The following is a 25,432-nucleotide window of genomic DNA, read 5'->3' on the forward strand; positions in this document are numbered from 1 at the left end:
CAGAGAAGAAACCAAACTTCTTGTCCCAGGATATCAACCACATGTGCTACATTATCTTTAAGCTTCACTTCTCAAATCTGCCAAATAAGATTGTAGGTCTTGCCAAGGACCTAAAAAATAATCCCAGGATTTATTTTTATGCCTTGCCGACATCTACTTTAGTTAGCCCTCAGATACCACCTCTTGGTGAATAAACTGGAGTTAGTAAATTACCTCAAAAATGCCATTCCCTCCAGGTCCACTCACCTGGGCCAGTGAAGGGGAAACCCACTGGGCCAATGGGATAGTGACCTGCCTGGTCACTGCTACCAACCATCCACCTGGGGCAGTTCAGGAAGATACTGGTTCTGGTGAGTTCCCCTTTGGGCTCACTAGAGGGCGCCTCTCTCCCAGAGCCTCGTGGCAAGGCAGAGAGAATGGACTTGGCTGCTTCCAGCCCAGGAAGTCCGCTGAGGACTCATATTCCCTAAGTCTGGGAAAGCCATGAAATGTAATGGAAACAATTAAAAAAAAAAAAAAAAGGAAAAATATTTATTTACAGGTCACTCTGGGAGATTTTTCCCTGGGTGCAGGAGTTGCAGCCCGTCTGAGGCCGCCTGCTTTTCCCCAGTGGCTCCCCCACCCCCACCCCTTCCCACGCAGTGACTTTCTTTGGGCTATCCCGGCCCAGCCCCAGCCGGCATTGCTACCTGGCTTGCAGGGGACCGAGGTGGGGTAGCAGTCTGAGGTTGAGTCCCCCTCAGAGGTTAGTATTGGTTGTTAAGTCCAGGGCTCCAAACTGCTTATGCAGTGGGTTGTTCAGGATGAGAGGCGAGCTCCCTTTCACCTGGCTACCATAGTCCTTGCCGCTTCGGTCCAAGAAGGTGCGAAGCGCGCTGGGCCAAGAGTAGTGGAGACTCACCACCGCCACTCCCAGCAGGAGGCACAGGATGCCTGGGGCAGCGCAGAAAGAAGGAAACAGGGTAGTCAGGGCTCCAGGCCAGAGTCTGGCCTGCCCCCTCCATCTCCCGGGGGCTACCTCTTGCATTTCCTCCCCCAACACACAGGGCAGGAACACCTCTGATATGGATTACACGATACACAGTTTCATGTGCTAACTGGAGCAAGATACTGAACCCCTCAGAACCCTCTCCCCTCATGTGCAAAACGGGCATAACCACACCTGCCTCTAGGAACTCTTAAGAGGAGCAGATTAGATAATATGTGTGAACTCGTTTTGTCCACTGTAAAGTACACAGCAGTATAAATCCAGTCCCCACCCCAGCCTCCCGGAATCCACCTCCTCAGTCCTCACCGGTGGCCAGGGTGACCCAAAAGGCGGCGCCATAGTGAGTGGTGAGAGTGGCGGAGCCGAGACGGAGCGGGCAGAGCTGCACGCTGGAGATGGAGGCGAAGGCGAAGATAGAGAAGAGCGTGAAGGCACCGGTGGTCAGGAGCGCCAGGCCCCCGTAGAGCGGAACCGGCATGGAGAGCAGCCCGTTGGAGAGGAGCCAGAAGCAGAAAGCCACCCTGCGGAGGGGACCCACTGCGCTGTGAGCGGGGTTACCCTAGCCTCGCTCCCCCTCCGTCCTCCACCCCAGAAGGAAAGCCGGGACTGTGATGGCGTAGGCACAGGGGAGCCTTACAGGGGAGGGGCCGGCTCGCAGCCTCTGCCTGGTCTCTCTGGGTTCCCAGGTCTGTGCGGAGGACCCCGTGACTTTCTTTCTGACCCGAGAGGTGGAAATTCGCACCTCCAGCAGCTATGTGGGGCTGGCTCACACGCCCCCACCACGACAGTCCCTCCCTCAGTCACGCGTGCTTCCCTCCAGCGCTCACCACAGCGTGGCCGAGGCATAGTGCCCCGCCAGGCGGTACTGGCGGTAGAGCCCGCAGGGGCTGCTCGGGGTGAACTTCTCGGCCAAGTAGAGAACTGGATCTGGCAGCCCCTTCTCAAGCGCCTCCGAGTACTCCTCGGCATAGTTCTCGCCCAGACGCCAGTTGAAGCGCTCGTTGTAGTCTATGGTCTCGTTCAGCTGCTGCACTGGGGTCCCTGCAGAGGGCGGGCGGACGGTGGAGTCACGGAGCCGCACGCAGCGGGGGACCCCGCAACTAAGCAAACACGGATAGGAAAGTGGAGGTGTGAGAGCGGTTTGGCAGCGGTTGGGGAAAGCACGGCTCCAAAAGGAATAAACACTATTTGAGCCTGTGGGGTCCGAGATTTCCTCCAGCTGTCCCTGCCACACTCCCCCAACCATGGAGTCCGACAACCCAGGAATTCACTTTGCCCCAGCCCCCTCACCTGTGAGTGTAATATTAATTCCCTCCAGGCCGACGTGCAGACCAACATGGGCTCTGACTCGTGCTGCGCTGAAGGCCTTGTAGGATGTGTTGGTGTTCACCCCACCCACTGACCACTGTGCGCTGAAGTGCACGGCTGTGGGGAGAGGCACAGTGTGTGGGGAGGGGTACAGAGAGAGTTGGGGAGATGGCATGGGGAGGGTGATGATGGCAGGTAGGGTGCAGTGCAGAGAGATGGGGGGTCTAGGGGTCCAATGTGATATACATGGTAAAGGTGTAAGAGTGGGCACTAGAAAGCTGAAGAATAGGAAGAGGGAGCAGGACACGAACCCCAAATCTCGATTTTCCCAGGTGCCCTCTGCCCACCTCCATCCTCACCCCAGGTCCTCTCACCACCTGCTGCACCACACACTCACCCACAATTTCTGCGCCTATGAAGAGACTGAGAAGAACTCTCACCAGCCAGAACCAGCGCTGCAGGAATAGGTACCTGGGTCAGGCTTGGTAACTGCCCGGCTAGAGTCCCCAAGACCTCCCTTAACCCCATGCCACCTAGATCTTTAGTGCCTCTGAAACTGTCCCCTCTTGCACCACACCCTTTTCCCAGTTCCATTCCTGATGCTTTGAAGCTGAAGTCAGACTTGTTTTTTTGTACAGGTTCCTCTGAGCCATTGCCATTTCTGAAGTTTTCTAGCCATGCACTTCTGAGGCCCCAGTCCCATTTCCCAGTGCACCCTGCAACACGGCTTTCTGTCTGGTGCAGGCCCACCACCTTCACCCACCAGCTATCTGGCTCCTGGCTACTTGAATCACTACTATGGTGAGGCTCAGTGAGTCCAGAAGTGGTAGGCAGGCAGGGGTCATCTACCCCAGGAGAGGGTGGCCCCAGGGTCCTGTCACCAAGTAGACGAGGTGGGAATGCAGCCTCTCAGATATTCCTAGGTGCACCAGTTTCCCAAGGAAACCAACACAGATCAAGACTCAGGGAAGCTAGGAACCCATAGACTTGAAACACAACTTAGGTTCTAGGAGAAGTGAGGGGGGAGGAGTCCAAGGAAAAGTACCCAGTCTGTTATAACTTCGAATCCTGGGTGGGAGTGTCTGAGCCCTTAGGATGGGAGCACTCATATACATGCATCTCTAGGCAGCAGAAACACAGCAGTCTCAGCTGCTGAGACTTTCACACCAGTGAAACACAGCAGTCTCCGCTGCTGGTTTCTGTCCTCTTGGTCTGCCAGTCATTAAGTCATCACCTTAAGGCTGAGACTGGAGTGCAGCCACAGTCTGAGGGAAGGAGACTCCAGCAGCATGTGAAGACTAGAATCAGCCCCAGGATTACTGGACTGGGCACTCACTGTCTGCATCAGCTTCCTGAATGATCTAAGTGGGGTCGGTTTCCAGGTTGTTTTGTATAGGGCCTCAACCTCCCCCGGTTCTTGGAAAGGCATGCCTGCTGCCCCAGACTTCTGTCTGCTCCACCTATGCTCCTCTGGTTCAGTGTTTCAGTCTGACTATCCATGGAGGCACTTGGAACCACATTACCCGTCCTAGGTCTTCCAGAGGCCAGCTGCCCAAGGCCCCCAGGCCCTAGCATCTAGCACCCCCTTACCGAGTGGCCACGAATCCCAGGCAAGATGAGCAGGAAGCTGGCAGCCAAGGCCAAGAACACCAGAATGACGATGAGCAGTGGGACGCTGATGCCAGGGGCATGCCGAGGCTGGGGGTAGAAAGGCAGCTCACCATTCCACAGAGTCATGCTGCAACCCGGACAAGCTGGGTCTGCTGGAGTGGGAATAGCAGGTACCTGGCAGCCGAGCCTGGGTCCCACTTATCTTTATCCGGTCCCCTGCGTTCTTGGACAGGACTCAATGAGATGGTCAAGCCTGAGCTCCTGACTTTTCCCTAAGGAAGTGCAGCGGCCGGCCGGTTGCCTTCAAGTGCTCTGGATTGGCTGGGGCAGGGTTGGGTAGGTGGGAGAGAGGAATTATTTCTCACTGGTTGTAACCAGTTACGTTCAAGGCTCTGCGGGTTTGCTCTGTGTTTGGAAGTGGTGTGGGATCTGGACCCCTTTTATAGCAGCCTGAGCAGCTTGCTGGGCGGATGTCAGGGCTTGGCAGCTTGGTGTGATTGGGAAGAGAACTTGCAAATAAGGGGCGGAGGTTGCTATGCAAATGAGAAGAGCCCTGACTCCACAGCAAGAGGCCCAGCCTCCTGCCCAGATGCACACTCTTGGCTCTAGTCTGACCTGAGTGGACACCAGGGCAGCTGGCCTTCGAGGATCCAGAGAAGAGGGTGAGAGTGCCATCGGGGAGGCTGGGATCTTCAGAGCTGGGAGGGGAGGGGTGCTGTGTTGGGAAGGTGGAGACAGGGAGGAGAGCAGAGAAGCAAAGATTCCAAGGGAAAAGATTTCTGCCCCAAATGGGGGCCCTAAACCAGAAGTTGGACCGGGGTTTAGGGCATGATCTTCCTATCCCTCCTGTCCTTGCACAGGCACTCACTGCAGAGTATCAACGGCTGCAGGTCAGGGATTCCCAGCAGTTACTGAGCGGTTGGGGATGAGGATTTGAAGCTGGGCGCTGAGCTGGGGGTAGGGGGGGAGCCCTGGAAGGCTGGAGGTGAAGTTCTGCCTGGGACTGACAAACCCCAGAGGACTAGTGCCCTGTGTGTTCCTTTGGTTGGGGTTAGTTCTTCCACCAGGTGGAAAGTGGGGACTGGCATCAGTGCCTACTAGATGTCCTGACAAGAGCGAGGTGGGATGTGGGTCCTTGGTGATGCTCCTTAAAGCTTTGCTCCAGAAGTGAAAACAGCTGGCACCTCCTCACCCTGTGTGGGCTGTAGACATGAGGGACACTAACTCCTTGTCCCTCACATATCACCTCCCACTTCCCAGGCAGCAGGGTCAGCATGCTCTGCGCAAGGCCAAAGGCGGTGGTGCTCCTGGGAGCTCTACTGACTGCATCCCTGGATCCAGCGGGTAAGTATCCAGTGCCCCTAGCTTAGCGAAGTCACCCAGTACCTCTTGTGGGTGGAGTACCTCTGCAAGATCGGTCAAATCGCAGCGCAGGTCAGCAGGATGGCAAACTTCCTGGCACAGCTTCAACGCCGTGCAGTGTCGCCTCTTGGGTAGGATTGGGGACACTCAGGGAGCGGGAGAAGCAGGGACAGAGGCCGCTGGGTCCTCCAGTGGTCGCAGGAAGGCTAGCGCTGAGGAACCACTCTGCCTCACAGGCGGCCAGGACTCACCTGCACTGTCCTGGGAAGTGCAGCGCTATGACGGCTGGTTCAACAACCTGAGGCATCACGAGCTTGGCGCAGCTGGTACGTCCTGTGGTCCGGGTAGGGATGAGGGGGAGGATGGCTAGTGGAGGGCCGGCCCTGGGAGATGAGACCCGGACAAGAGGAGAGAGCGCACTGCCAGCCACCTGGCTGTCTGCCCAGCGAACTCCTATGCACTCCTGGGCCCAGGAAACCCTGGCGGAAAGGGGTCTAGTCAGTGAGGTAGGCGTAGGGAGAGGTTTATGTCCTTGTTGGGGACGGAGTGCCCTGACAAAGCCCCGCTCCCTGCTTCCCACAGGCTTCAGACTGCAGCGTCTGGTACCAGCCAATTACGCGGATGGCGTTTATCAGGCTCTGGGGGAGCCGCTGCTGCCCAACCCGCGCCGACTCAGCGACGCCGCCATGCGGGGCACAGCCGGGCAGGCCTCCCGCCGCAACCGCACGGTGCTGGGGGTCTTCTTTGGTGAGAGCAAAGTGGGCGAACACCGGGGTTGACCAGTCACTTGGAGGCTGACCCAACTCCCAGCCATCTCCTCCTCCTCACTAAGCAACAATCCAGGCGTTCTTTATCTTGGGGGCTTTGGGAGTGTCAATTTAGGGATATCTGCTTCCCTCATCATTCTCTTACCCGTTACTCCAAATCCAGGAGGATCACTGGACCTCCATTAAAGCCCTTAGGAGCTGAGTCCCCTGCCACCGCTCTCCTACTCATATGATTGTATCCTCTTTCCTCCGAAAGAGAAAGGGGAAAGCAGGATCTGGTGGGAGATGGGAGTTGGTTTGGGGGAGCCCTTATCTTAATTATTATTTGGATTCTCACGCCAATGTTATGAGGTGCGTGGAGAGTGTATTATGTCCCCACTTGAAAATTAGAAGAAAGACCCGGAGCTGGTGGCAGAGCTTAAACTACAACATGTCTTTTGACTCTTGAGAAACCAAGAGAAATTCCCTGCCCATGGGGAGTGGCGATTCTCAACAGTTTGGCCCCCATTGCGGACAGGCTACCACTTGCTGTCCGACCTGGTGAGCGTGGAGACACCTGGCTGCCCAGCCGAGTTCCTCAACATCCACATCCCGCCCGGGGACCCGGTGTTCGACCCGGACCAGCGCGGGGACGTGGTCCTACCCTTCCAGAGGAGCCGCTGGGACCCCGAGACCGGACAGAGCCCCAGTAACCCCCGGGACCTGGTGAGACGCGGCAGGCGGGGTCGCGGGGGCGGGGCCGGGCAGGGCCAGGCCGGGAGAGGCTCCGTCCCCCCGCTCCCCCCCCCCCACCCCCGATGCTGGGCTGGCCCTGGCGCCCCCTTACCCGTCTCAGCTACTCCGCCCGCGGCTCACCCTGGGCTCACCCTCCCGGTACCCCCGCAGACCAACGAGGTGACGGGCTGGCTGGACGGCAGCGCCATCTATGGCTCCTCGCACTCCTGGAGCGACGCGCTGCGGAGCTTCTCCGGGGGGCAGCTGGCGTCGGGGCCCGACCCCGCCTTCCCCCGCAACGCGCAAAGCCCCCTGCTCATGTGGACGCCGCCCGACCCCGCCACGGGACAGCGCGGGCCCCGGGGGCTGTATGGTGAGGCCGCGGGGTGGGCTGCGGCGGCCGGGGCGCGCGGCGGGGCGGGCTGGGGGGCGCCGAGGTTGCGCTCCCCGTGGTCACACCGCCGCGCGTCTCTTCCCCTGCGGCCCCACGGCGTCGCGTGCAGCCTTCGGGGCGGAGCGAGGGAACCGCGACCCCTTCCTGCAGGCGCTGGGCCTGCTGTGGTTCCGCTACCACAACGTGTGGGCGCAGCGGCTGGCCCGCGAGCACCCGCGGTGGGGGGACGAGGAGCTGTTTCAGCACGCGCGCAAGAGGGTCATCGCCACCTACCAGGTCAGTCCGCACCCCCTCCCCGCCCCGCCCCTGCCTGCTGCGCAGAGCCCTCCATCCTCCGATGGGCAGCCCCCGGAAACGCCCTTTTCCAGGAGGACGTTGCTCCCCAGAACTGGGGCTAGCGTCTCGTCTCGGAGTGGACGTGGAGAGGATGAGGAGGCAAAGCGCTGTGATCCTCGAGCCTTTGCTGTGGTTCTTATGTAGCCGCCCTCCTCTGCCATCCCAGGTTCCTTGTGGGGGCCGGGCCTCCGCACCTGTCCTGTTTGAGTTGCCTCCCTCGTGACTGCCCCTGCCTGACCCTCATCTCCCACCGAAGCCTTCCTTGGGCTCGCATCCCTCCCAGGGCGGCTGCTCCAGCGCTTGCCTCCCTTTTGTCTTCTCTTGTCCCTCAGAACATCGCTCTGTATGAGTGGCTGCCCAGCTTCCTGCAGAAAACACCCCCAGAATATACAGGTACAGGAGTTGGGGGGGGTGGAACACTTGGACTGCGGGGGTAGGGGTGGGGAAGGGAGGGTCAGGATCCGTGGGAGAAAGAAGACAGGTAGATGCATGTGATGGAAGGATGTGATAAGGAGCCTATTTCTCTTATTACCCCTGTTGGGCAGGGTACCGTTCTTTCTTGGACCCCAGCATCTCCCCAGAGTTCCTGGCAGCCTCTGAGCAGTTCTTCTCCACCATGGTGCCTCCTGGCGTCTACATGAGGTGAGGGAGGGGCTGGCAGTGGAGGAGGCATAGCACACTGGTAGAGATGAAGAATCAACAGCCTTGGGGGCCTGGGGCCTTTTATACAACTCCACAGTAATGGGGGAAGAGAAGCAGGGTTTGGAACCCTGAAATAGGACCCTGGGATAGGAGTTTCAAACTTAACAACTCCTCCTAATGGCTGAACTTTAGCTGCTGAGAGCAGGACTTGTCCAGCAGTTGGGTTATTCTCTTCACTCCTTTCCTTACCACTCTATGTGGACAAAGAGCAACCGATACCTTCAATCCACACACATTGCCAAATCTCTGCTGTGTTCAAAGAAGTTCAGCCCTCCGTCCTGGCCAGACCCCTCTGAGTCCCTCGCCCCACTCAACCCCATGTCAGCTTTTCCCTGAGCTCTCATCCCATCCTTGATGCCCCATTTCAGAAATGCCAGCTGTCATTTCCAGATGGTCCTGAACCAGGGTCTTGGCAGCTCCCCAGCTCTCAGAGTCTGCAACAGCTACTGGATTCGGGAGGTCAGCCTGGGGTCTGGGCCAGGGGAAGGTGGGTCAGCGTCAGTCGTGACACACAGGCTGGGAAAAGCAACCGTTCCAGTTGCTTTTTCAGGTGTTGCCTCTCCAGGTAGTAGGAGATGAAGGGGAGAATGATCAGAAACTTATCTGGTGGGGCACCTGGGGGGCTCAGTTGGTTAAGTGTCCTACTGTTGATTTCAGCTCAGTTTATGATCTCAGGATTTGTGAGTTGGAGGCATTAGGCTCTGTGCTGACAGTGTGGAGCCTGCTTGGGATTCTCTTTCTTCTCCATCCCTCCTTCTCTCTCTGCCCTTCTCTCTCTCTCTCTCTCTCTCTCAAAATAAATAACTTTGAAAAAAATACTTATAGCTTTGAAAAAAACACTTAAGAAAATTATCTGGAGACAATAGCTCAGGAGTCTAGGACTGGCCAAGGGCCCTTAGTCCTGAGGTGCTGCAGTGGTTCAGGGTGACAGGGACCAGGCTTTGGGGAGAGGCCCAAGAGCCTACTTTAAATGTGTTGTTGTCTATTTCCAGAACGCCAATCTGAACAGTGCCCAGGCGGTGAATCACCTGCTGCTGGGAATGGCCTCCCAGATTTCAGAGATGGAAGACAGGATAGTGGTTGAAGATCTGAGGGGTAAGCTTGGGAGCTAGATGGGATAAGGGTCCAGAAGCCTGGGAGCCTGGGGACCCCTCTGGGTTAATCAACAATTAGACCTTAGGGTACCTACAATGCAGGAACACAGATACACATGCTGTAAATTGCCACTAGAAGAAAAAAGCTTTTAACTTTTTTTTTTTTTTTGCTTCATTTAGGTTTAATGTTGCATTTACTGTAAATTACCTATGTCTGAGTATGTAGGGGGAGAGGTGACACCACAATCTCTTGGTACTTAGGTTTCCAAAAGTTTTCTCCAGTCCTGTCTTGAGGCCAAGGAGGTAAAGGACAGGGACTTTACTATTTGGTGACTAGAACAGTTTTGAGTCTCAGGGGAAGATTCTTGCCAGAAAAATTTCCCCTGATCGTACATGGTCACATTGACCCTACTTGGAAGCAAGGTTGATATGGACACATGGTCACAATGTTGGGTGTTCTGGGGGTGAGTAGTGCCAACAACCTAATTCAAGACTGCTGAGCAAAGAAGGGTCAGGGGGATTCAGCCTATAGCCTGGTTCTCTCTCCTTCTCAGATTATTGGCCTGGCCCTGGCAAGTTCTCCCGCACAGACTACGTGGCCAGCAGCATCCAACGTGGCCGAGATATGGGGTTGCCCAGCTATACTCAAGCCCTGAAGGCTTTGGGGTTGGAAACCCCAAAGAACTGGAGTGACATCAACCCCAATGTGGACCCCCAGGTGAGAAACAGTAATGATGGCAATAGCAGCTAAAACTTTTTTGTTTTAAGATCTGTGCACATGTAACTCATTTAATCTACATCAAGAATGTTATAGGGTAGATACTATCATTGTCCTTATTTTACCAATGACATGGTTGGTAAGTCAGTCATAGAGATGGGATTTAAACTCAGTCATCTGATTCCAGAGTATGTTTCTCACCACTACATTGTACCATTCCTACAGGGTGGCCTCAGGGTGATCTCTGTATTGGGTGCCATTGTCCTATTCCTGCAGGATCCTTCCTTATGAAATGGGTGACCTTGAAACTGCTAATTATTAGGGCCAGATAGCCTGGGTGGTGGTGGTCACAGGATATGGCCCAAAGGCACCTAGCAGTGGTTTCACCATCGGCAGGGACATGTGGGTCCTCCCACCTGTCTTGCCACCACCTGAGGGGGATGGCCTAGGAAAAGTAGGCTCCTTCAGGCCTGAGCAGCAAGCCAGGCAGCTGATGGAGTCCTGTGTTTAAGAATGGAGCCACAGTGGCTGCCCTCCCCAACACACATGTGCACACACACGTGCACACACATATTCCTCACCTCCTGTGGTGCCCCAGGTGCTGGAGGCCACAGCTGCCCTGTACAACCATGACCTTTCCCTGCTGGAGCTGCTCCCTGGGGGGTTCTTGGAGAGCCACGGGGACCCAGGGACCCTCTTCAATGCCATCGTCCTCGACCAGTTTGTGCGGCTGCGGGATGGTGACCGCTACTGGTTTGAGAACACCAGGAATGGGTAAGGCCTGCATGAACTTCCGCCTCAGATGCCACTTTGGCTTGGAGCCCCAGGGCCTCTGCCTGTAAGCAGCCCCACGGGCCCTGGATTCCCAGCTGGCCTCACCTCCTCTTTAACCCCTCTGTGTCTCTTTCCTCATCTGACTTCCTGGGCCCAATATTGCTGGAGGCTGGCAGCCCTTTCTCATCCCAACCATTCGTGGCTTTCTCCAACTTAGGCTGTTCTCCAGAGAGGAAATTGCAGAAATCAGAAACACCACTCTTTGGGACGTCCTAGTGGCTGTTACCAATGTGGACGCCAGTGCCCTGCAGCCCAATGTCTTTATCTGGCATGACGGTGAGTGACAATCAGAGAAAGGACCAAGGATGGGGCGAGTCACTTGGTGCTGTCCAGGGAACCAGGTGCCAGGCAGCATTTTCTGTGTGCTGCTGGGAAGCCTGCTTTAGGCTGCCTCCCCCAGTAGGTACTGGACTGGTTTGCAGGCTGCACTCTGTGATCAAACTGGGGTAGGTACTGAGAACAGGATATGGAAAGGGACTTTTTGAGGGGAACCAACTCCAGAGAGGTGGGCCTAGTAAGGAGAAGGGTACCTGGTCCTTTACAGGAGAGAGGGGAAGGGTACCTGGCCAACTAATGAGATCCTCAGACTTTAAGGTCTTTTGTGTCCTCTCCCTCAGGTGCACCCTGCCCTCAGCCTCGGCAGCTCACAACTGAAGGCTTGCCCCGCTGTGTGCCCCTGACGGTGATTGACTACTTCGAGGGCAGTGGTCCTGGTTTTGGCATCACCATTGTGGCTCTCTGCTGTCTTCCATTAGGTGAACTCTTCACACCCTCACCCACTGCTTTCCTCCTGGCTGCCCCCCTGCCCACAGAATGTCCTTGCCCCTCATGACCTGCTGGTCTGTGGGACTAGCTCTTTGCTACAGTCAAAGCCAGGCTCAGGGGACCTTGTGAAGGGAGGAGCAACAGGACCCTCAGTGAGGCTGCAGGCAAGAGGCTTCCCTCCCCACTGGCTCTTTCTGATCCTTTTTAGTGAGTCTGCTTATCTCTGGGGTTGTGGCCCATTTCCGAGGCCGAGAGCGCAAGAGACTACAGAAGAAAGGCAAAGAGAGTGTGAAGAGAGAAGCAGCCAAAGATGGGGTGTCAGGTGAGATGGGGCTGAAGGGAGAGAGGGAAATGGGGCCCAGATAGGGGCCCCTGGGAGAAAAAGCAGGTTGCAGATGTGGGGAGAAAGCCAGGCTTTGGGGGTGTATGCTCAGACTGGTAGAGTGGAATTGGTTTGAGGTCAGGGGCCTGGGTACCTGTGCTGAACGTCTCTGCCCAATTGTCCCTTCCCCAGCAATGGAGTGGCCAGGCTCCAGGGAGAAGAGCTATCCCATCACCATCCAGCTGCTCCCAGACCGACGTCTACAGGTCCTAGACAGGCGGCTGTCTGTGCTCCGCACCGTCCAGCTGCAGCCCACACAGAAGGTCAACCTCATCCTGTCCAGCAACCGCGGGCGCCACACCCTTCTGCTCAAGATCCCCAAGGAGTATGACCTGGTATGGCCAGCCTGCCACCCCTACCTGGAATGCTCCTATATCTCCCCTCTCAGAGCAAGGCCTGTTAGTTCACACTCTCTCAGCTACAGAGCTCCCCTGTGAAGATGATGCTGGGGAGAGGCTCTCCTTTCAGCTGTCTCCACACTCCATGTGACCCTCCCTTTGACCTGCTTGAGCCATTCACCTGGTTCCAGCCTGGATACAATGGGACGCAGCTTTTCTCATCTTCCCTCAACTCAAGGTCCTCTGAGTGGGGGCTGAACCAGACCTGGAGCTCCAAGCACTGACATGGGCTTCCTCCCACCCAGGTGCTACTGTTTAACTCTGAGGAGGACCGGGGCACCTTTGTTCAGCATCTGCAGGGCTTCTGTGTGCAGTGGACTCTGGGCCTTGATGTGACTGAGTTGGAAGAGAATGAGCTGTTCAGGAGGGCTGTGACCAAGCAGCAGCGGGCCCGTATCCTGGAGATCTTCTTCAGGAACCTCTTTGCCCAGGTGCCATGAGTGTGTCTTTTGGAGGCAGGACCTGGCCCAGGGTTGGAGGGAAGCTGGGCTGGACAGGGTCCTGCATGGGGTAAACTAAGTCTGTGTGCTGGAGAGAGACAGCGTTGATTGAATCCTAGCATTGCCACTCACTAGCTGTGTGACTTTAGGCCAGTCACATCATCTCTGCTCTGTATCTCCACTTCCTCATCTATAAAACAGTGATTAAAATAGGATCCACTGGCATTCCCAGGTATCCCCCATATGGAATATAGAATAAATAAAGTAAAATAAAATAAAATAAAATAAAATAAAATAAAATAAAATAAAATAAAATAAAATAAAAGTAATAGGATCCATCACCTTGGGTTGTTGTGAGGATTCAGTGAGATAGTCTACATCAGTGGTTCTCAAAGTGTGGCCTCTGGACCAGCAGCCGCCACCTAACCTGGGAATTTGTTAAAAATATAAATCCCCAGCAGTCTCCACCAAATCCAGCTAATCAGAAGATTGTTTATCTGGCCAGGCCCCTGCCTCCAGGAGACCAAATCAGGCACATGGTAGCTCTGTCTAAATTGACAAGAGAATAGATATATCCCTAGCCTTTTCCTGCCTGTCCACCACTGTCTACTTCATTTCTGTCCCCAGTATAGGGCCTCTCATTTCGCATTTTGAATCCCAAACTTTGTTCCCTCCCATTTCCACCCCCCACCTATAGACCTAGCACCATTCCTAACATATAAAGCTCCTGGATCTTGAGTCCAGGGAAAAAATGGGCCGGCTGCTAGAGATCTGAGTCACTGCCTCAGAGGCCCAGGTCAGAAGTATATCTAAGGATCAGGAAAGCTACAAGGGCTCACTATTTCTGAATTGGACTTTTGGGAGATGTGAAGGGTCACTGAACTGCATTCAGCCCAGGCCTCACCTTCTTCTCTCCTTCCCTCTGCTACTGCCTGAGTGCAGGTGCTGGACATCAACCAGGCGGATGCAGGCACCCTGCCCCTGGACTCCTCACAGAAGGTGCGGGAGGCCCTGACTTGTGAGCTGAGCAGAGCTGAGTTTGCCGAGTCCCTGGGCCTCAAGCCCCAGGACATGTTTGTAGAGTCCATGTTCTCTCTTGCTGACAAAGATGGCAATGGCTACCTGTCCTTCCGGGAGTTTCTGGACATCCTGGTGGTCTTCATGAAAGGTAGGGGGAGAGTGGACCACTTCAGGAACCAGCAGTCTTTCAGCACAGAGGTGACCTGAATCCCTCTTTTTCTTCTCAGGCTCCCCAGAGGACAAGTCCCACCTGATGTTCACCATGTATGACCTTGATGCAAATGGCTTCCTCTCCAAGGATGAATTCTTCACCATGATGCGGTATGGAGTGGGCCCTTCCAGTTCTGAGACTCCCTGATATTTGAAACAAAGTCAAATCAGAGGAGGGTAGGTGAGGAGGTTATGTGGCCATCTATTTTGAAAGCCTGGATACTGCATTCTAGATTCTCAGAGCATCCAGCTTCATAAGTTTATCTGGCCAGGCCCCTGCCTCCAGGAGGGTCTATTATCTGCACTGTCTACACGAGCTAGAAAATTCTCCCTCTCTAGTTAAAAACAAACAAACAAACAAACAACAACCACCAAGTCAGTATGACCAATAGCAAAAGTCTAGTATCCCTTTTGGATGCCTTTGGATCTTTGTAAACTCTTCTACACCATACCTAACACTGGTGCTTTGCGCCGTGAATTAATGGATGGAAGATTAATGACCTTGGTCACTTTTCCTGTATTAATCACTAGGAAATGCAGGAGAAGAAACATGGAAAGTTCCTCTGTATTCCAACCCTTCTTTCTTCTTGCTTCTTAAGTTATTTTTGGTTGTGGTGTGCTGACAAAGACCAGCTTTGAGTGCATAGACTTCTTATTCCTAAAGACACTGTTCTGGTAACAGTGAAAGTCCCCTTCAGCTCCATAAGGACAGGGTTCTTACTTCTCTTTTGTTTCTCACTGAATCCACATCTTCTGCACTGTGATTGGCACATAGCAGGTATTCAATACATACTTAACGAATCAGATGGAATAAATGAGCAAATGAATAAACCAAATGCATAAAAGAGTGCAGAGTCTTTTACCTTTTCTACCTTAAGCCTTTCCATTTCTTTCTGCATTCCCTCTAACTTCCACATCCCTCTTCCATCCCAGACACCACAACTGGACATGGGCTTCTAAAAGGCTGTGGTGAAGCTGATTGCAGTCCATCCCTCACTGGGTGTGCTATTGCAGGCCCAGACCTGGGTGAGGCTCTAGGGATCTCGGAGAGGGTCCCTGTCCACCAGAGCCAAGCATCCACTTTCTCTTCCTATGTTCAGTTGTAGATCTTGCCCAGTCTCACTTGGATGATGTGTTTTTTAATGGGCTTGCTGTGCCAGGCACACACAGGTCTTTTTTTCTGTTGGATTCACACAAACAGGCATGGTTGGCTTGTTTTTGTCCCAAAGGACAACCTAAGAAGAGTATGGCCACTCTGGGTGCTATGAGATCGGGTGTGGAGACAATCCTGCCTGTGCCCTGGGGTGTTGGCACAAGGAAGCAGCAGCCATTGTAGCTACATCTCCTCCCCCGGCATCCAGGCTTCTGTGCCCCCACTGGACTGTGAAAGGGGGAGGCCAGTGGCAGCGTGGGATGCATTAACACAAGAGAGTGGACAGAGACCCTGCCACACAAGAAGCCCATGGTCATCTGGACATGTCCCTACACTAAATGGACATTGATCCCACCTTTCAACGCCCCCTTGTTTGAGGGCTGCTTTCTCTAATTGGTCAAGGTCACTTTCAATTTCAAACCTGTGGCCACCCCACCCAGCTTAACGTCAACTACAGGCTGGATGAACACCTTCTCAATGCCATTTCCCGGGTCACTGGTAACCACATTAGATAATCTGGGGCCCGCCCCACCGTGCACCTGCCTGAACCTGACCTTGCCAGATGACAGACTGGTGTATCTCTCCTCCTCCCCCAGGTCCTTCATCGAGATCTCCAACAACTGCCTGTCCAAGGCCCAGCTGACTGAGGTGGTGGAGTCCATGTACCGGGAGTCGGGCTTCCAGGATAAGGAGGAGCTGACGTGGGAGGATTTCCACTTCATGCTGCGGGACCATGACAGCGAGCTCCAACGCACTCAGCTCTGCGTCAGAGGTGGAGGTGGAAGTACGTGAGTATGTAAGAAATGGTAGGGGGCACCTGGGTGGCTCAGTCAGTTGACTTTCACTCAGGTTATGATCTCACAGTTCGTGAGTTCAAGCCCCACGTCTGGCTTTGTGCTGACAGCTCAGAGCCTGGAGCCTGCTTTGGATTCTGCGTCTCCCTCTCTCTCTACTCCTCCCCATTCATTCTCTCTCTCTCTCTCTCTCTCTCTCTCTCTCTCAAAATAGATAAACATTAAAAAATTAAAAAAAAAAAAAGAAATGGTAGGAGTCAGGGAGGGACGTGTCTTCAAAATGAGAGCTACTGGTGGATAGGAGTCAGGTTTTATTTCTCTTCAAGTCTTTTGTGCCTAGTATAGAGCCAGGCACGTGTAGTCAAGGGTGTCACATACATGTGCACTGCACAAACATGCCTACTGAGAGGTCAAGGGTGGTCTGAAATCCAGCCTACATGCCACTTACTAAGCTCATGCACATTGGTCTGGGGTGTAGCTAGTCAGAAAAAGAGGCGTTATTTTCTTTATACAAAGGATGCAGGATTGCATCTGCCTGCAGTTTTCTAATTATACCAAGTTACCCCCTTGTTTGCAATGGGTGCCCATTGTGGGCAGTGAGGGGAACAAGGCTGGAACAAGAGATGAGAACATGGCAAAATCACTGGCAATTGCTGTGGCAGCCTTCCCGGAGAAGAGAGGGGGGCAGTCTACCATTCTTCTACCCTTGTGGGGAAGCCTGTCCAGACTCTTGTTCTTCTCTCCAGGTGTTGGAGACATCTTTAAACCAAACATCAGCTGTCGAGTCTCATTCATCACTCGGACTCCTGGGGAACGGTGAGCAGGAATGGGGGCACTGGCAGGTCCCCTTGTCCAGGTCCCCTGAAGAGAAATGAAGGAAGTAGGGCTGGCTGAATCAGTTCCTGGGACCAGATATTTTTCCTCTGAAAGTAGCTCTTAGTACATAATTGATCCTGGCCCAAATTCCAGCTGCTTCCCTCATGCCATGTGGCTCAGGATCCTAGCTGTCTCCCTGACACTTCAAGACAGAAGCCTTCTGTAAGACAGATGACCGCATCATATTCATTCTGCCTTGCCTCTCCTACCTGGCATCTCTCTGACCAGATTTATGGGCAGGTTCTGTGGGCAGGGGTGGGTTCCAGGATTCATCCCCATCCTCTGAAGTTCTGACCTGGTGATTCTTCTCCTGGCTGCAAAGACAAGGGGAGAATGAGCCCATTTTTCCTTTCTCAGATCCTGCTCTCAGGAACTAGGGCTCCCTGCCTCAGAAGCCCCAGAGCTGGGAGGTCCGGTGCTGAAGAAGAGGTTTGGCAAAAAGTAAGTACTTTCTAGACCCCCAGGCCCAAGGAAACATGGGGAGAAGTCTCGGAGTCTCTGGGCCCTGCCCACCCTTCCTGGACACGCAAGGGACCATCCTGTGTCTCGTTCTATGTGTCTCTGACCTGATTGGTGAGCCATAGAGTCAAATAATTCTTCAACATCTTCCAACCTCTGCACCCTAACCTTCAGGAAAGGGGCCTGGCACTCAGATGCAATACCAAGATGGCAGTAAGGGCTCTCCTGGCTCCTGCCTGCTTTGGGCACATCAGTGAGGCCTGTTCAGGGAGCACCAAGAGGGAAGGACAGAACACACAGGAGGAAGATGAGGTGGAGTAGGGGGAAGACAGAAGAGCAGGTGGATGGAGCAAATAAAGATGAGCGCTGAAAGTTGGGGGCGGGTAGGAGTCTACTCCCCAAATGCTGTTTCCTTCATCTGTTCTGGCCCATCCTGACCCCTGCCAGGTTATCATGTCTCCTTCATGGGGTGGCATTTAGGGGAGGTCAGGGTGCCCTGGTCTCACGGCCAGCTGCCTCCCGTTGCTGCAGGACAGTGGTGCCCCCTCCCCGGCTGTACACGGAGGCACTGAAGGAGAAGATGCAGCGGGGCCCCCTGGCCCAGAAGCTGCGACAGTACAAGCGCTTTGTGGAGAACTACCTGCGGCACATCATGTGCGTGGCGGTCTTCTCTGCCATCTGTGCTGGCCTGTTTGCAGAGCGTGCCTACTGTAAGAGTTTCAGCTTGTGGGCGGTGGGAAGGGGCATGTAGAGCCTTCTGGCTGCTCTTCCCACTGGAGCCCAGGCGTTCTGACCCAGGCCAGGGACCCCAGCGTCTGTGCCATGCTGATCCACCCACACCCCCTCTCCAGATTATGCCTTTGCCTCACCACCCTCGGGCATCGCACAGACCACCTTTGTGGGCATCATCCTGTCCCGGGGCACGGCCGCCAGCATCTCCTTCATGTTCTCCTACATCCTGCTCACCATGTGCCGCAACCTCATCACCTTCCTGCGCGAGACCTTCCTCAACCGCTACATACCCTTCGATGCCGCCGTGGACTTCCATCGCTGGATCGCCATGGCTGCCGTTGTCCTGGCCAGTCAGTGGCTCCTGGGAATCCTCCCCATTGTTGCATTCCCCTGGGTCTAGCTGTGGGGGGAAGAGTGAGGAGATTGGAGCTACATAGACTCCCATCTCTCCTCCCTGTGCCTCCTCTGTTCCTCAGGGTGGGAGGTAGAGTCGGCCCTGGGTGGCATCTCTAACAGAGTCTCTTTCAGTTTTGCACAGTGCTGGCCATGCAGTCAATGTCTTCATCTTCTCAGTCAGCCCCCTCAGCCTGCTGGCCTGTGTCTTTCCCAACATCTTTGTGAATGATGGGTCAGTTCTGGGGAGGGTTCCCCCATGGGACATTTGGGGCAGGCCAAAGGGTATAATGGAAAAGACATAGATGGCCCTCAATACTCTACTCTCACTGAATGAGAGTGAAGAGCCTGCTGGGGATGCTGAGAGGTGACTTCCTTGCCCTGGAAGGAAGTGGCCATGATTAGCCAGGCAAGATGTTTGGGAGATGAATTAGAGACTGTTTCCCACATGTACCTAACACAGAACTTGGAATCTTAGCCTACCATTCATTCACTGGGCAAACATTCATGGAGTACATCATACATGACCATCCAGGTGCCAGAGAATAGACATGCTAGATTCATGCAGTCATTCAGCAAATACTTGTTGAGTATTTACTACAAGCCTAGCATTGTTTGAGCACAGGGATTAGAACAATGAGCAGAACCACACCCTTGCCCTCATGGAGCTTACAGAATGTGAACCGAGCACCCAAGGAAGCAAATAGCAGTAAGAGAGTTCAAGATAATGCAGAAGGAAGAATTGCCAAGAAAGCAGAGGGTGGAACTGTGGGTGGCTGGGTGCCATGTTCCTTGGATGGATCCCTGGCCATCTGAGTGGAGGCCCAGTAACCTCAGCAGTCAGGGCCAGCAGAAGCAGAATCACATTGTGACAGTGGGGAAGCCAATCCTGCCCCAGCTAGAAGCTCATATACCTTTGCCCTACAGGTCCCAACTTCCCCAAAAGTTCTACTGGTGGTTCTTCAAGACAGTCCCAGGTAGGGAGTAGGGGTGTATGTGGGGCCTGGGGGTTCTATCTGAGGACCTCTGTTTGTCTTCATCCTCCCATGAATACACACTTGTCTAGTGGTCGTGGTTCCCTTTCTAGTCTCCAGGACAAGCCTCAGCTGCAGCCCCGGCAGACAAGCTGTTCTGGGGGCCAGGGAGATCAGAGAAGGAGGGTAGACTGGGGGATCGCTGTCATATTCTCAGCCCATGCTGAGGTCCCAAAAGTATTCTCTGACCCTGTCCCCACTGCCCCCAGGCATGACAGGGGTGCTCCTGCTCGTGGTCCTGGCCATCATGTATGTGTTCGCCTCCCACCACTTCCGGCGCCGTAGCTTCCGGGGCTTCTGGCTGACCCACCACCTCTACATCCTGCTCTATGTGTTGGTGAGGGATTCTCTGGGCAGGGCCAGTCCACGGGGGCAGGGATGAGCACTCATAATGGGGGTAGGGAGCAGGCTTAATTGGACCTGAGAGCAGAGACCCCAGCCTCTGAAGTCTATGGTGGCTTTATCTACCCAGCCCAGGCCCAGGGTCCGGGCAAGAAGTGTCTGGGCAAGGGAGGGTGCAGGGAGGGGCCCGGCTGGGCCTGAGCTGTACTAACTGGCCACGTCTCCAGCTCATCATCCACGGCAGCTTCGGCCTGATCCAGCTGCCCCGTTTCCACATCTACTTCCTGGTCCCAGCACTAATCTATGGGGGGGACAAGCTGGTGAGCCTGAGCCGGAAGAAGGTGGAGATCAGCGTGGTGAAGGCGGAGCTGCTGCCTTCAGGTACCAGGCCCAACATGACCTCAGGTGGGAGGCATTGGAAGTTGACTCATGGGACATGTGGAGATAGCTCCACAGGCCTCCAGACCCCCCTCAGGCCTTTTAATAATCTGTCGGGGACCCCTGCAGCTTTCCTGATACAAATGGAGCCCAGAAAGGGCTGTGTTGCCCCCAGGAGGACTTGCAAACAATGAGAAGTGACCATGAGAAGAGGCAGCTGAAAGGCATTTAAGGACAACACAGACCCCCTTGTGTGTGGTCTGGGTGCTCCCCAGGGAACCATCTATACCCCTCCCACCCCCTCCTCCTAGAATAACCCCCCTTCAGAGATGGGCAATTGGCCCAGATTTCAAGAGTCTATTATTTTTTAGTTGTTTTTTGTTTTTTGTGGGTTTTTTTTAGAGTTTATTTATTTAGAGAGAGAGAAAGCATGAGCAGGGGAGGGGCAGAGAGAAAGGGAGAGAGAGAGAATCCCAAGCAGGTTCCTCACTGACAGTGCAGGGCTTGAACCCACGAACCACGAGATCATGACATAAACTGAAACCAAGAGTCAGACACCTAACCAACTGAGCTATCCAGTTGCCCCTGAGAGTCAATTTTTGAGAGTTTATGTTGGCTAAAGTGAGGATTCACACCACTGTAGAGGCTGGCAGAAGATGGTTTTAGGTGTTGTGGGACCATCTAATCTTCAGGATTAACATAGTAAGAAAATTAATCTCATTTCAACTTTATGTCCATTGAGATTACTTAAGGACAAAAACTCAGCATGTTATTAGTATGCTTTTTGCACTTTCCAGTACTTGCAAATCAACTTTTTTTTTTTTTTTTTAAACGAAGAAAGAACAGGCCTGAGGCTCAGCTGTGGTCTGGCACACCACACAGTATCCAGCTAAAATTTGATAAAATACGGTGCCTTCTATTTACAATACATGATACTGGTTTTCCACCTGTTTGAGTGACCTGAAGTTTGTCAAGGTAAATCATATTGAAAAATTAAGTCAATATGAAGAAAAACATTAGATAAACAGTAGTGCAGAGATGCGCAGAAATGGCCTATCCAAAGGTAATTCTCAAATGGTGGAGGTTTGGTAAACTGTGAGATGGTCCCTGGGGAAATAGGTCCTCTGACCTGTAGGCTGATATTCAGGATAGTAGCATAGGGGCCTGGATGTTTCACGGGAATAAGGAGTGGAGAGGAGAGTAGCTGGAACAAGGAGCAGAGAAATCTAATTCTTGGGTTACCCAGGAAAGAGAGAAGGGGACCCTCTGACTCCTACCTCCAGGAGCTCCACTTGTTCAGACCATATGCCCATATGCCCAGGAGCTCCACTTGTTCAGACCATATGTGTAGAGTAGACAAGGTATCTGGGGTATCTGCCAGTCCTCGGGTACTGGAAGCAAGCCTTCTGATCCCTGCCCTTGCCTGCCCATGACTCCCAGGAGTGACTCACCTGCAATTCCAACGGCCCCAAGGCTTTGAGTACAAGTCAGGACAGTGGGTGCGGATTGCCTGTCTGACTCTGGGGACCAACGAGTACCACCCATTTACACTGACTTCTGCGCCCCATGAGGACACGCTCAGCCTTCACATCCGGGCAGCAGGGCCCTGGACCACTCGCCTCAGGGAGATCTACTCACCTCCAATGGGTGACGGCTGTTCCAGATACCCAAAGGTGCCTGCCACCAGGAACCACTTTTTGGTCTCCAGCATTGGCAAAGGGTCCCCACTCTCCCCTACCCTGAGACTAGAAGCTCCAGCCAGCACAAGGCCAGGCTGGGGTGCCTGAGAAGAGGCTCTGTGGCAGGGTTCCTGTAACCCTCTTCTCCCTGTCCTATACCCATTTCTAACCTCAGATCTGGGGCCAGACCAAGCTCATCTCTTCTCCCTCTTTGGTTGGCAGCTGTACCTCGATGGGCCATTTGGAGAGGGCCACCAGGAGTGGCATAAATTTGAGGTGTCCGTGCTGGTGGGAGGGGGCATTGGGGTCACCCCCTTTGCCTCAATCCTCAAAGACCTGGTCTTCAAGTCATCGTTGGGCAGCCAAATGCTCTGTAAAAAGGTGAGTGTCTCTCTCCCATTCTTAGAAGGAATGGGACAGACTGCCTGATTGTGTCCCCACATCACAGCAGAGTAATATGAGTAAAAGCCCCTGGCCCCTAGGCACTGAGTTTGCAGGGGCTATTCATACACATGCCCACATGCCCAACATTTGAGGGAGGGTAGGACGTATAGACAGAAGGACCTCTGCTGGGGTCTGCTGGTTAAAACACTTAGATCAGGCTTGTGGGGCTGCCAGAGATTTGGAGTCTGTGGGTGGTCTGAGGCTTTCCAGCCTCTCAGGTGAAGGCATCTGGGGTGGATGAAACTTGAGCTGAGCTGAGTCTTGAGCTCCAACAATGTGTCCCCAGATCTACTTCATCTGGGTGACACGGACCCAGCGGCAGTTTGAGTGGCTGGCTGACATCATCCGGGAGGTGGAGGAGAATGACTGCCAGGACCTGGTGTCCGTGCACATCTACATCACCCAGCTGGCTGAGAAGTTTGACCTCAGGACCACCATGCTGGTATGTCAGGGCCGGTCAGGCAGGGTAGGTATGTGGGCCACCATCTAGACTAAGAGCTGACCCTGGCTCTGTCTGACTGTGACATTCCTCCTCTACTCCCTCTTCCAGTACATCTGTGAGCGACACTTCCAGAAGGTGCTGAACCGGAGTCTGTTCACAGGCCTGCGTTCCATCACGCACTTTGGCCGCCCCCCCTTCGAGCTCTTCTTCAAATCCCTGCAGGAGGTCCACCCACAGGTCAGCCCCACCCCCACCTGTCCTGAAACCCTGGCCTTCCCCTGCCAGGATATCCTGGACTTTAAGCACCCTACAGCTATAATCTGAGTGGAGAACCATCCCATGCTAGCTCCAGGATGGGGTCAGGTGTTGGAGGAAGGCCTCAAACCCTACCTACCCCCGACTGCCCCTAGCTCAAGCCTCCTCCTCAGAGCTAGAGGTCAATGCTTTAGTCGTCCCAGCAGGCTTGAGAAGCAGCTTCCTCCCAAGGGGTGATAACCTTAAGCCTGCAGGCCTCTCCTCTATGCAATCACTCCCTGCAACACACTTGACAGGTACGGAAGATTGGAGTGTTCAGCTGTGGCCCTCCAGGAATGACCAAGAATGTAGAGAAGGCCTGTCAGCTCATCAACAGGCAGGACCAGGCCCACTTCATGCATCACTATGAGAACTTCTGAGAACCTCTTAGAACTTCCTGGTTCCTGTTTCCCCCTCTGTGGACCAGCCCTGCCAGCAGTTTCTCTGTTAGAATCCACTTCGGGCCTCAGCTAGAAAGCTGGAAGAGTTCCTCCCCCATATCCCCATCTGTCCTATTCTCTGACAAGGTAGAGAAGACCCCTCCAGCTCAAGCAACAGCAGGTTATGGCAAACTAAGGAGAGTAGGGACAGCCTCTGCCCTGTGACATCTGTAGAGGTGAAGAGATACAATAGCGTTTGCCTCTGATAGGTCCCATGTCCCTATTTTCCTTGCACAAAATCAATGTACTGCTTTGGTATTTTCTTGGCTTAGGCATTTGAGGGATGATGGAGTGGGGATAACTAAGGTGAAGAGAGGGCTAAGTGAAAATCTCCTCAGAGCCCAGTTCATAGAAGCCACGATGCTTAGAATCTGGATGATCAAACTGTCTCTATTCAGTCTCTGGGGTCTTGCTCCTCCAGTTCCACCCCCGACCCCTTCTTGCTCCTAAAGGGTCAGGAACACTGAATAATAACCAGGGAACAAAGATGCCTCCCTAGTCCTGATGTTCCTGCTGTCAACCAGCAATGCCTGCTGCTATGACTTTTCCATGGCCCTCCTCTGAGCCTGTGAAGCAGCACCTGGGCTCTGAGACCAAGGGAATCCAACCTGTCTGCCAGACATCCAAAGCTCCCACCCAGTTCCCCACTTCCACAAGAGTGGGGTGACCAGCTGTCATGGTTTGCCCAGGACTCTCCCAGTGATAGCCTCTTGTCACAGGAAAGCCCTCAATCCCAGGTAAATCAGACAAAGCTGGTCACCTTACATAGGAGGCAACGTGGTATGTCACCTCCATACTAGGCTCTATAAGACACTTCCTTTTCCTTCTGCAACTGTTTCCTAAAAAGCTGAGCTTTAATTATTTTTTAAAATTTAAGTATAATTTTCAGGGGTGCCTGGGTGGCTCAGTCGGTTAAGCATCTGACTTCAGCTCAGGTTATGATCTCACAGTCCGTGAGTTCGAGCCCTGCATGGGGCTCTGTGCTGACAGCTCAGAGCCTGGAGCCTGTTTTGGATTCTGTGTCTCCCTCTCTCCCTGCCCCTCCCCTGCTCATGCTCTGTCTCTTTCTGTCTCAAAAATAAATAAAAACATTTTAAAAACTTAAAATAAAATAAAATAAAATTTAAGTATAATTTTCATATGGCAAGGTGTATAAATCTTCAAGTTATATGTACATGTGTTAACACTAACCAAGTCAAGATAGAGAACATTTCAACCACCTCAGAAACTTCCTTTGTACCCCTTCCAGTCAGTCTCCCCCAACCAGTAGAAGCAATCACTGGTGTGATTTCTGTTACTCCAGATTAGTTTTGGTCATACTGAAGGTACCCTTTGGAAACTGGCTTCTTTCAGCACAATGTCATTGTGATTCGTCCATGTTGTTGTATGTATCAGTAGTTTATTCATTTTTATTGCTGAGTTGTATTTCACTGTAGAGATGTCCCAAATGTTTATCCATTCTCCTATTGATGCACATTGGGTTGTTTCTAGTTTTTGATAATTCTGAATAAATCTTCAATGAACATTCTTGCACTTGTCTTTGTTCATGCACTTTGTAATGCCCTCATTCCTTTTGGGTATATATCTGGACATAATGTACTCATTCTTCTTGGGTATATATTTAGGGTGGATTGCTGAATCACAGAGTTCTCTAGCCAATAAGACCTGTGGCAGGGAGAGTTTCTGCCCATCTCCACATCCCTGCCCCAGGCTCATCTTCTCATTGGTCCTCCCCAACCTCTTCTGACAAGCCAAATGCCTTTGGCTCCCAACCCTCTATATTGAAGGAATCTCTGACAGAACTGGAAGAATGCTGGACCAGAGACCCGGATTCTGGTCCCAACTTTACTCCTAATTAGTTACAGAGGAAAATCCCTTAACTTCTTTGAGGCTACTTCCTCATGTATACCACCCTCTATATGGGTATTA

At 53.5% G+C, this 25,432-nt stretch overlaps 2 protein-coding genes and 1 long non-coding RNA gene across 6 annotated transcripts in view; 1 reads left to right on the forward strand and 2 right to left on the reverse strand.

Moving 5' to 3' along the window:
* DUOXA2 (dual oxidase maturation factor 2) lies at positions 1 to 4,374 on the reverse strand. 2 transcript variants are annotated; one of them, XM_015084455.3, is made up of 6 exons: positions 3,887 to 4,363; positions 2,694 to 2,751; positions 2,279 to 2,413; positions 1,816 to 2,029; positions 1,295 to 1,509; positions 1 to 933 (listed from the first exon to the last, which is right to left on the reverse strand). In XM_015084455.3, exons 1-6 carry the CDS (start codon positions 4,031 to 4,033, stop codon positions 740 to 742), a joined length of 963 nt encoding a protein of 320 aa, XP_014939941.1. In that variant the 5' UTR covers positions 4,034 to 4,363; the 3' UTR covers positions 1 to 739. The 2 variants fall into 2 exon arrangements, with proteins under 2 accessions (XP_014939941.1, XP_014939942.1); XM_015084456.3 differs by lacking the exon at positions 2,279 to 2,413 and having other exon boundaries at positions 3,887 to 4,374.
* Positions 3,076 to 25,030, forward strand: DUOX2 (dual oxidase 2). 3 transcript variants are annotated; one of them, XM_053224061.1, is made up of 34 exons: positions 3,076 to 3,097; positions 5,168 to 5,251; positions 5,506 to 5,595; positions 5,852 to 6,016; positions 6,554 to 6,741; positions 6,922 to 7,123; positions 7,254 to 7,420; positions 7,813 to 7,873; positions 8,026 to 8,122; positions 8,551 to 8,641; positions 9,175 to 9,277; positions 9,831 to 9,994; positions 10,593 to 10,768; positions 10,986 to 11,104; positions 11,446 to 11,583; positions 11,802 to 11,915; positions 12,108 to 12,310; positions 12,619 to 12,804; positions 13,756 to 13,981; positions 14,061 to 14,154; positions 15,793 to 15,980; positions 16,737 to 16,806; positions 17,224 to 17,307; positions 17,857 to 18,035; positions 18,177 to 18,407; positions 18,586 to 18,685; positions 19,378 to 19,427; positions 19,694 to 19,821; positions 20,054 to 20,207; positions 21,645 to 21,877; positions 22,106 to 22,264; positions 22,614 to 22,769; positions 22,878 to 23,006; positions 23,321 to 25,030. In XM_053224061.1, exons 2-34 carry the CDS (start codon positions 5,182 to 5,184, stop codon positions 23,441 to 23,443), a joined length of 4,638 nt encoding a protein of 1,545 aa, XP_053080036.1. In that variant the 5' UTR covers positions 3,076 to 3,097; positions 5,168 to 5,181; the 3' UTR covers positions 23,444 to 25,030. The 3 variants fall into 3 exon arrangements, with proteins under 3 accessions (XP_053080036.1, XP_026922954.2, XP_053080038.1); XM_027067153.2 differs by lacking the exon at positions 3,076 to 3,097 and adding an exon at positions 4,315 to 4,569; XM_053224063.1 differs by lacking the exon at positions 3,076 to 3,097 and adding an exon at positions 4,609 to 4,797.
* The window catches only part of LOC113601803 (uncharacterized), a 16,186-nt gene continuing 8,880 nt past the window's right edge, over positions 18,127 to 25,432 (reverse strand). Inside the window, exon 3 of the long non-coding RNA XR_003423068.2 lies at positions 18,127 to 18,457. This is a non-coding gene — a long non-coding RNA (uncharacterized LOC113601803). The remainder of the gene's footprint in view (positions 18,458 to 25,432) is intronic.

Source organism: Acinonyx jubatus, chromosome B3, assembly GCF_027475565.1.
Source record: "Acinonyx jubatus isolate Ajub_Pintada_27869175 chromosome B3, VMU_Ajub_asm_v1.0, whole genome shotgun sequence".
Classification (NCBI taxonomy): domain Eukaryota; kingdom Metazoa; phylum Chordata; class Mammalia; order Carnivora; family Felidae; genus Acinonyx; species Acinonyx jubatus.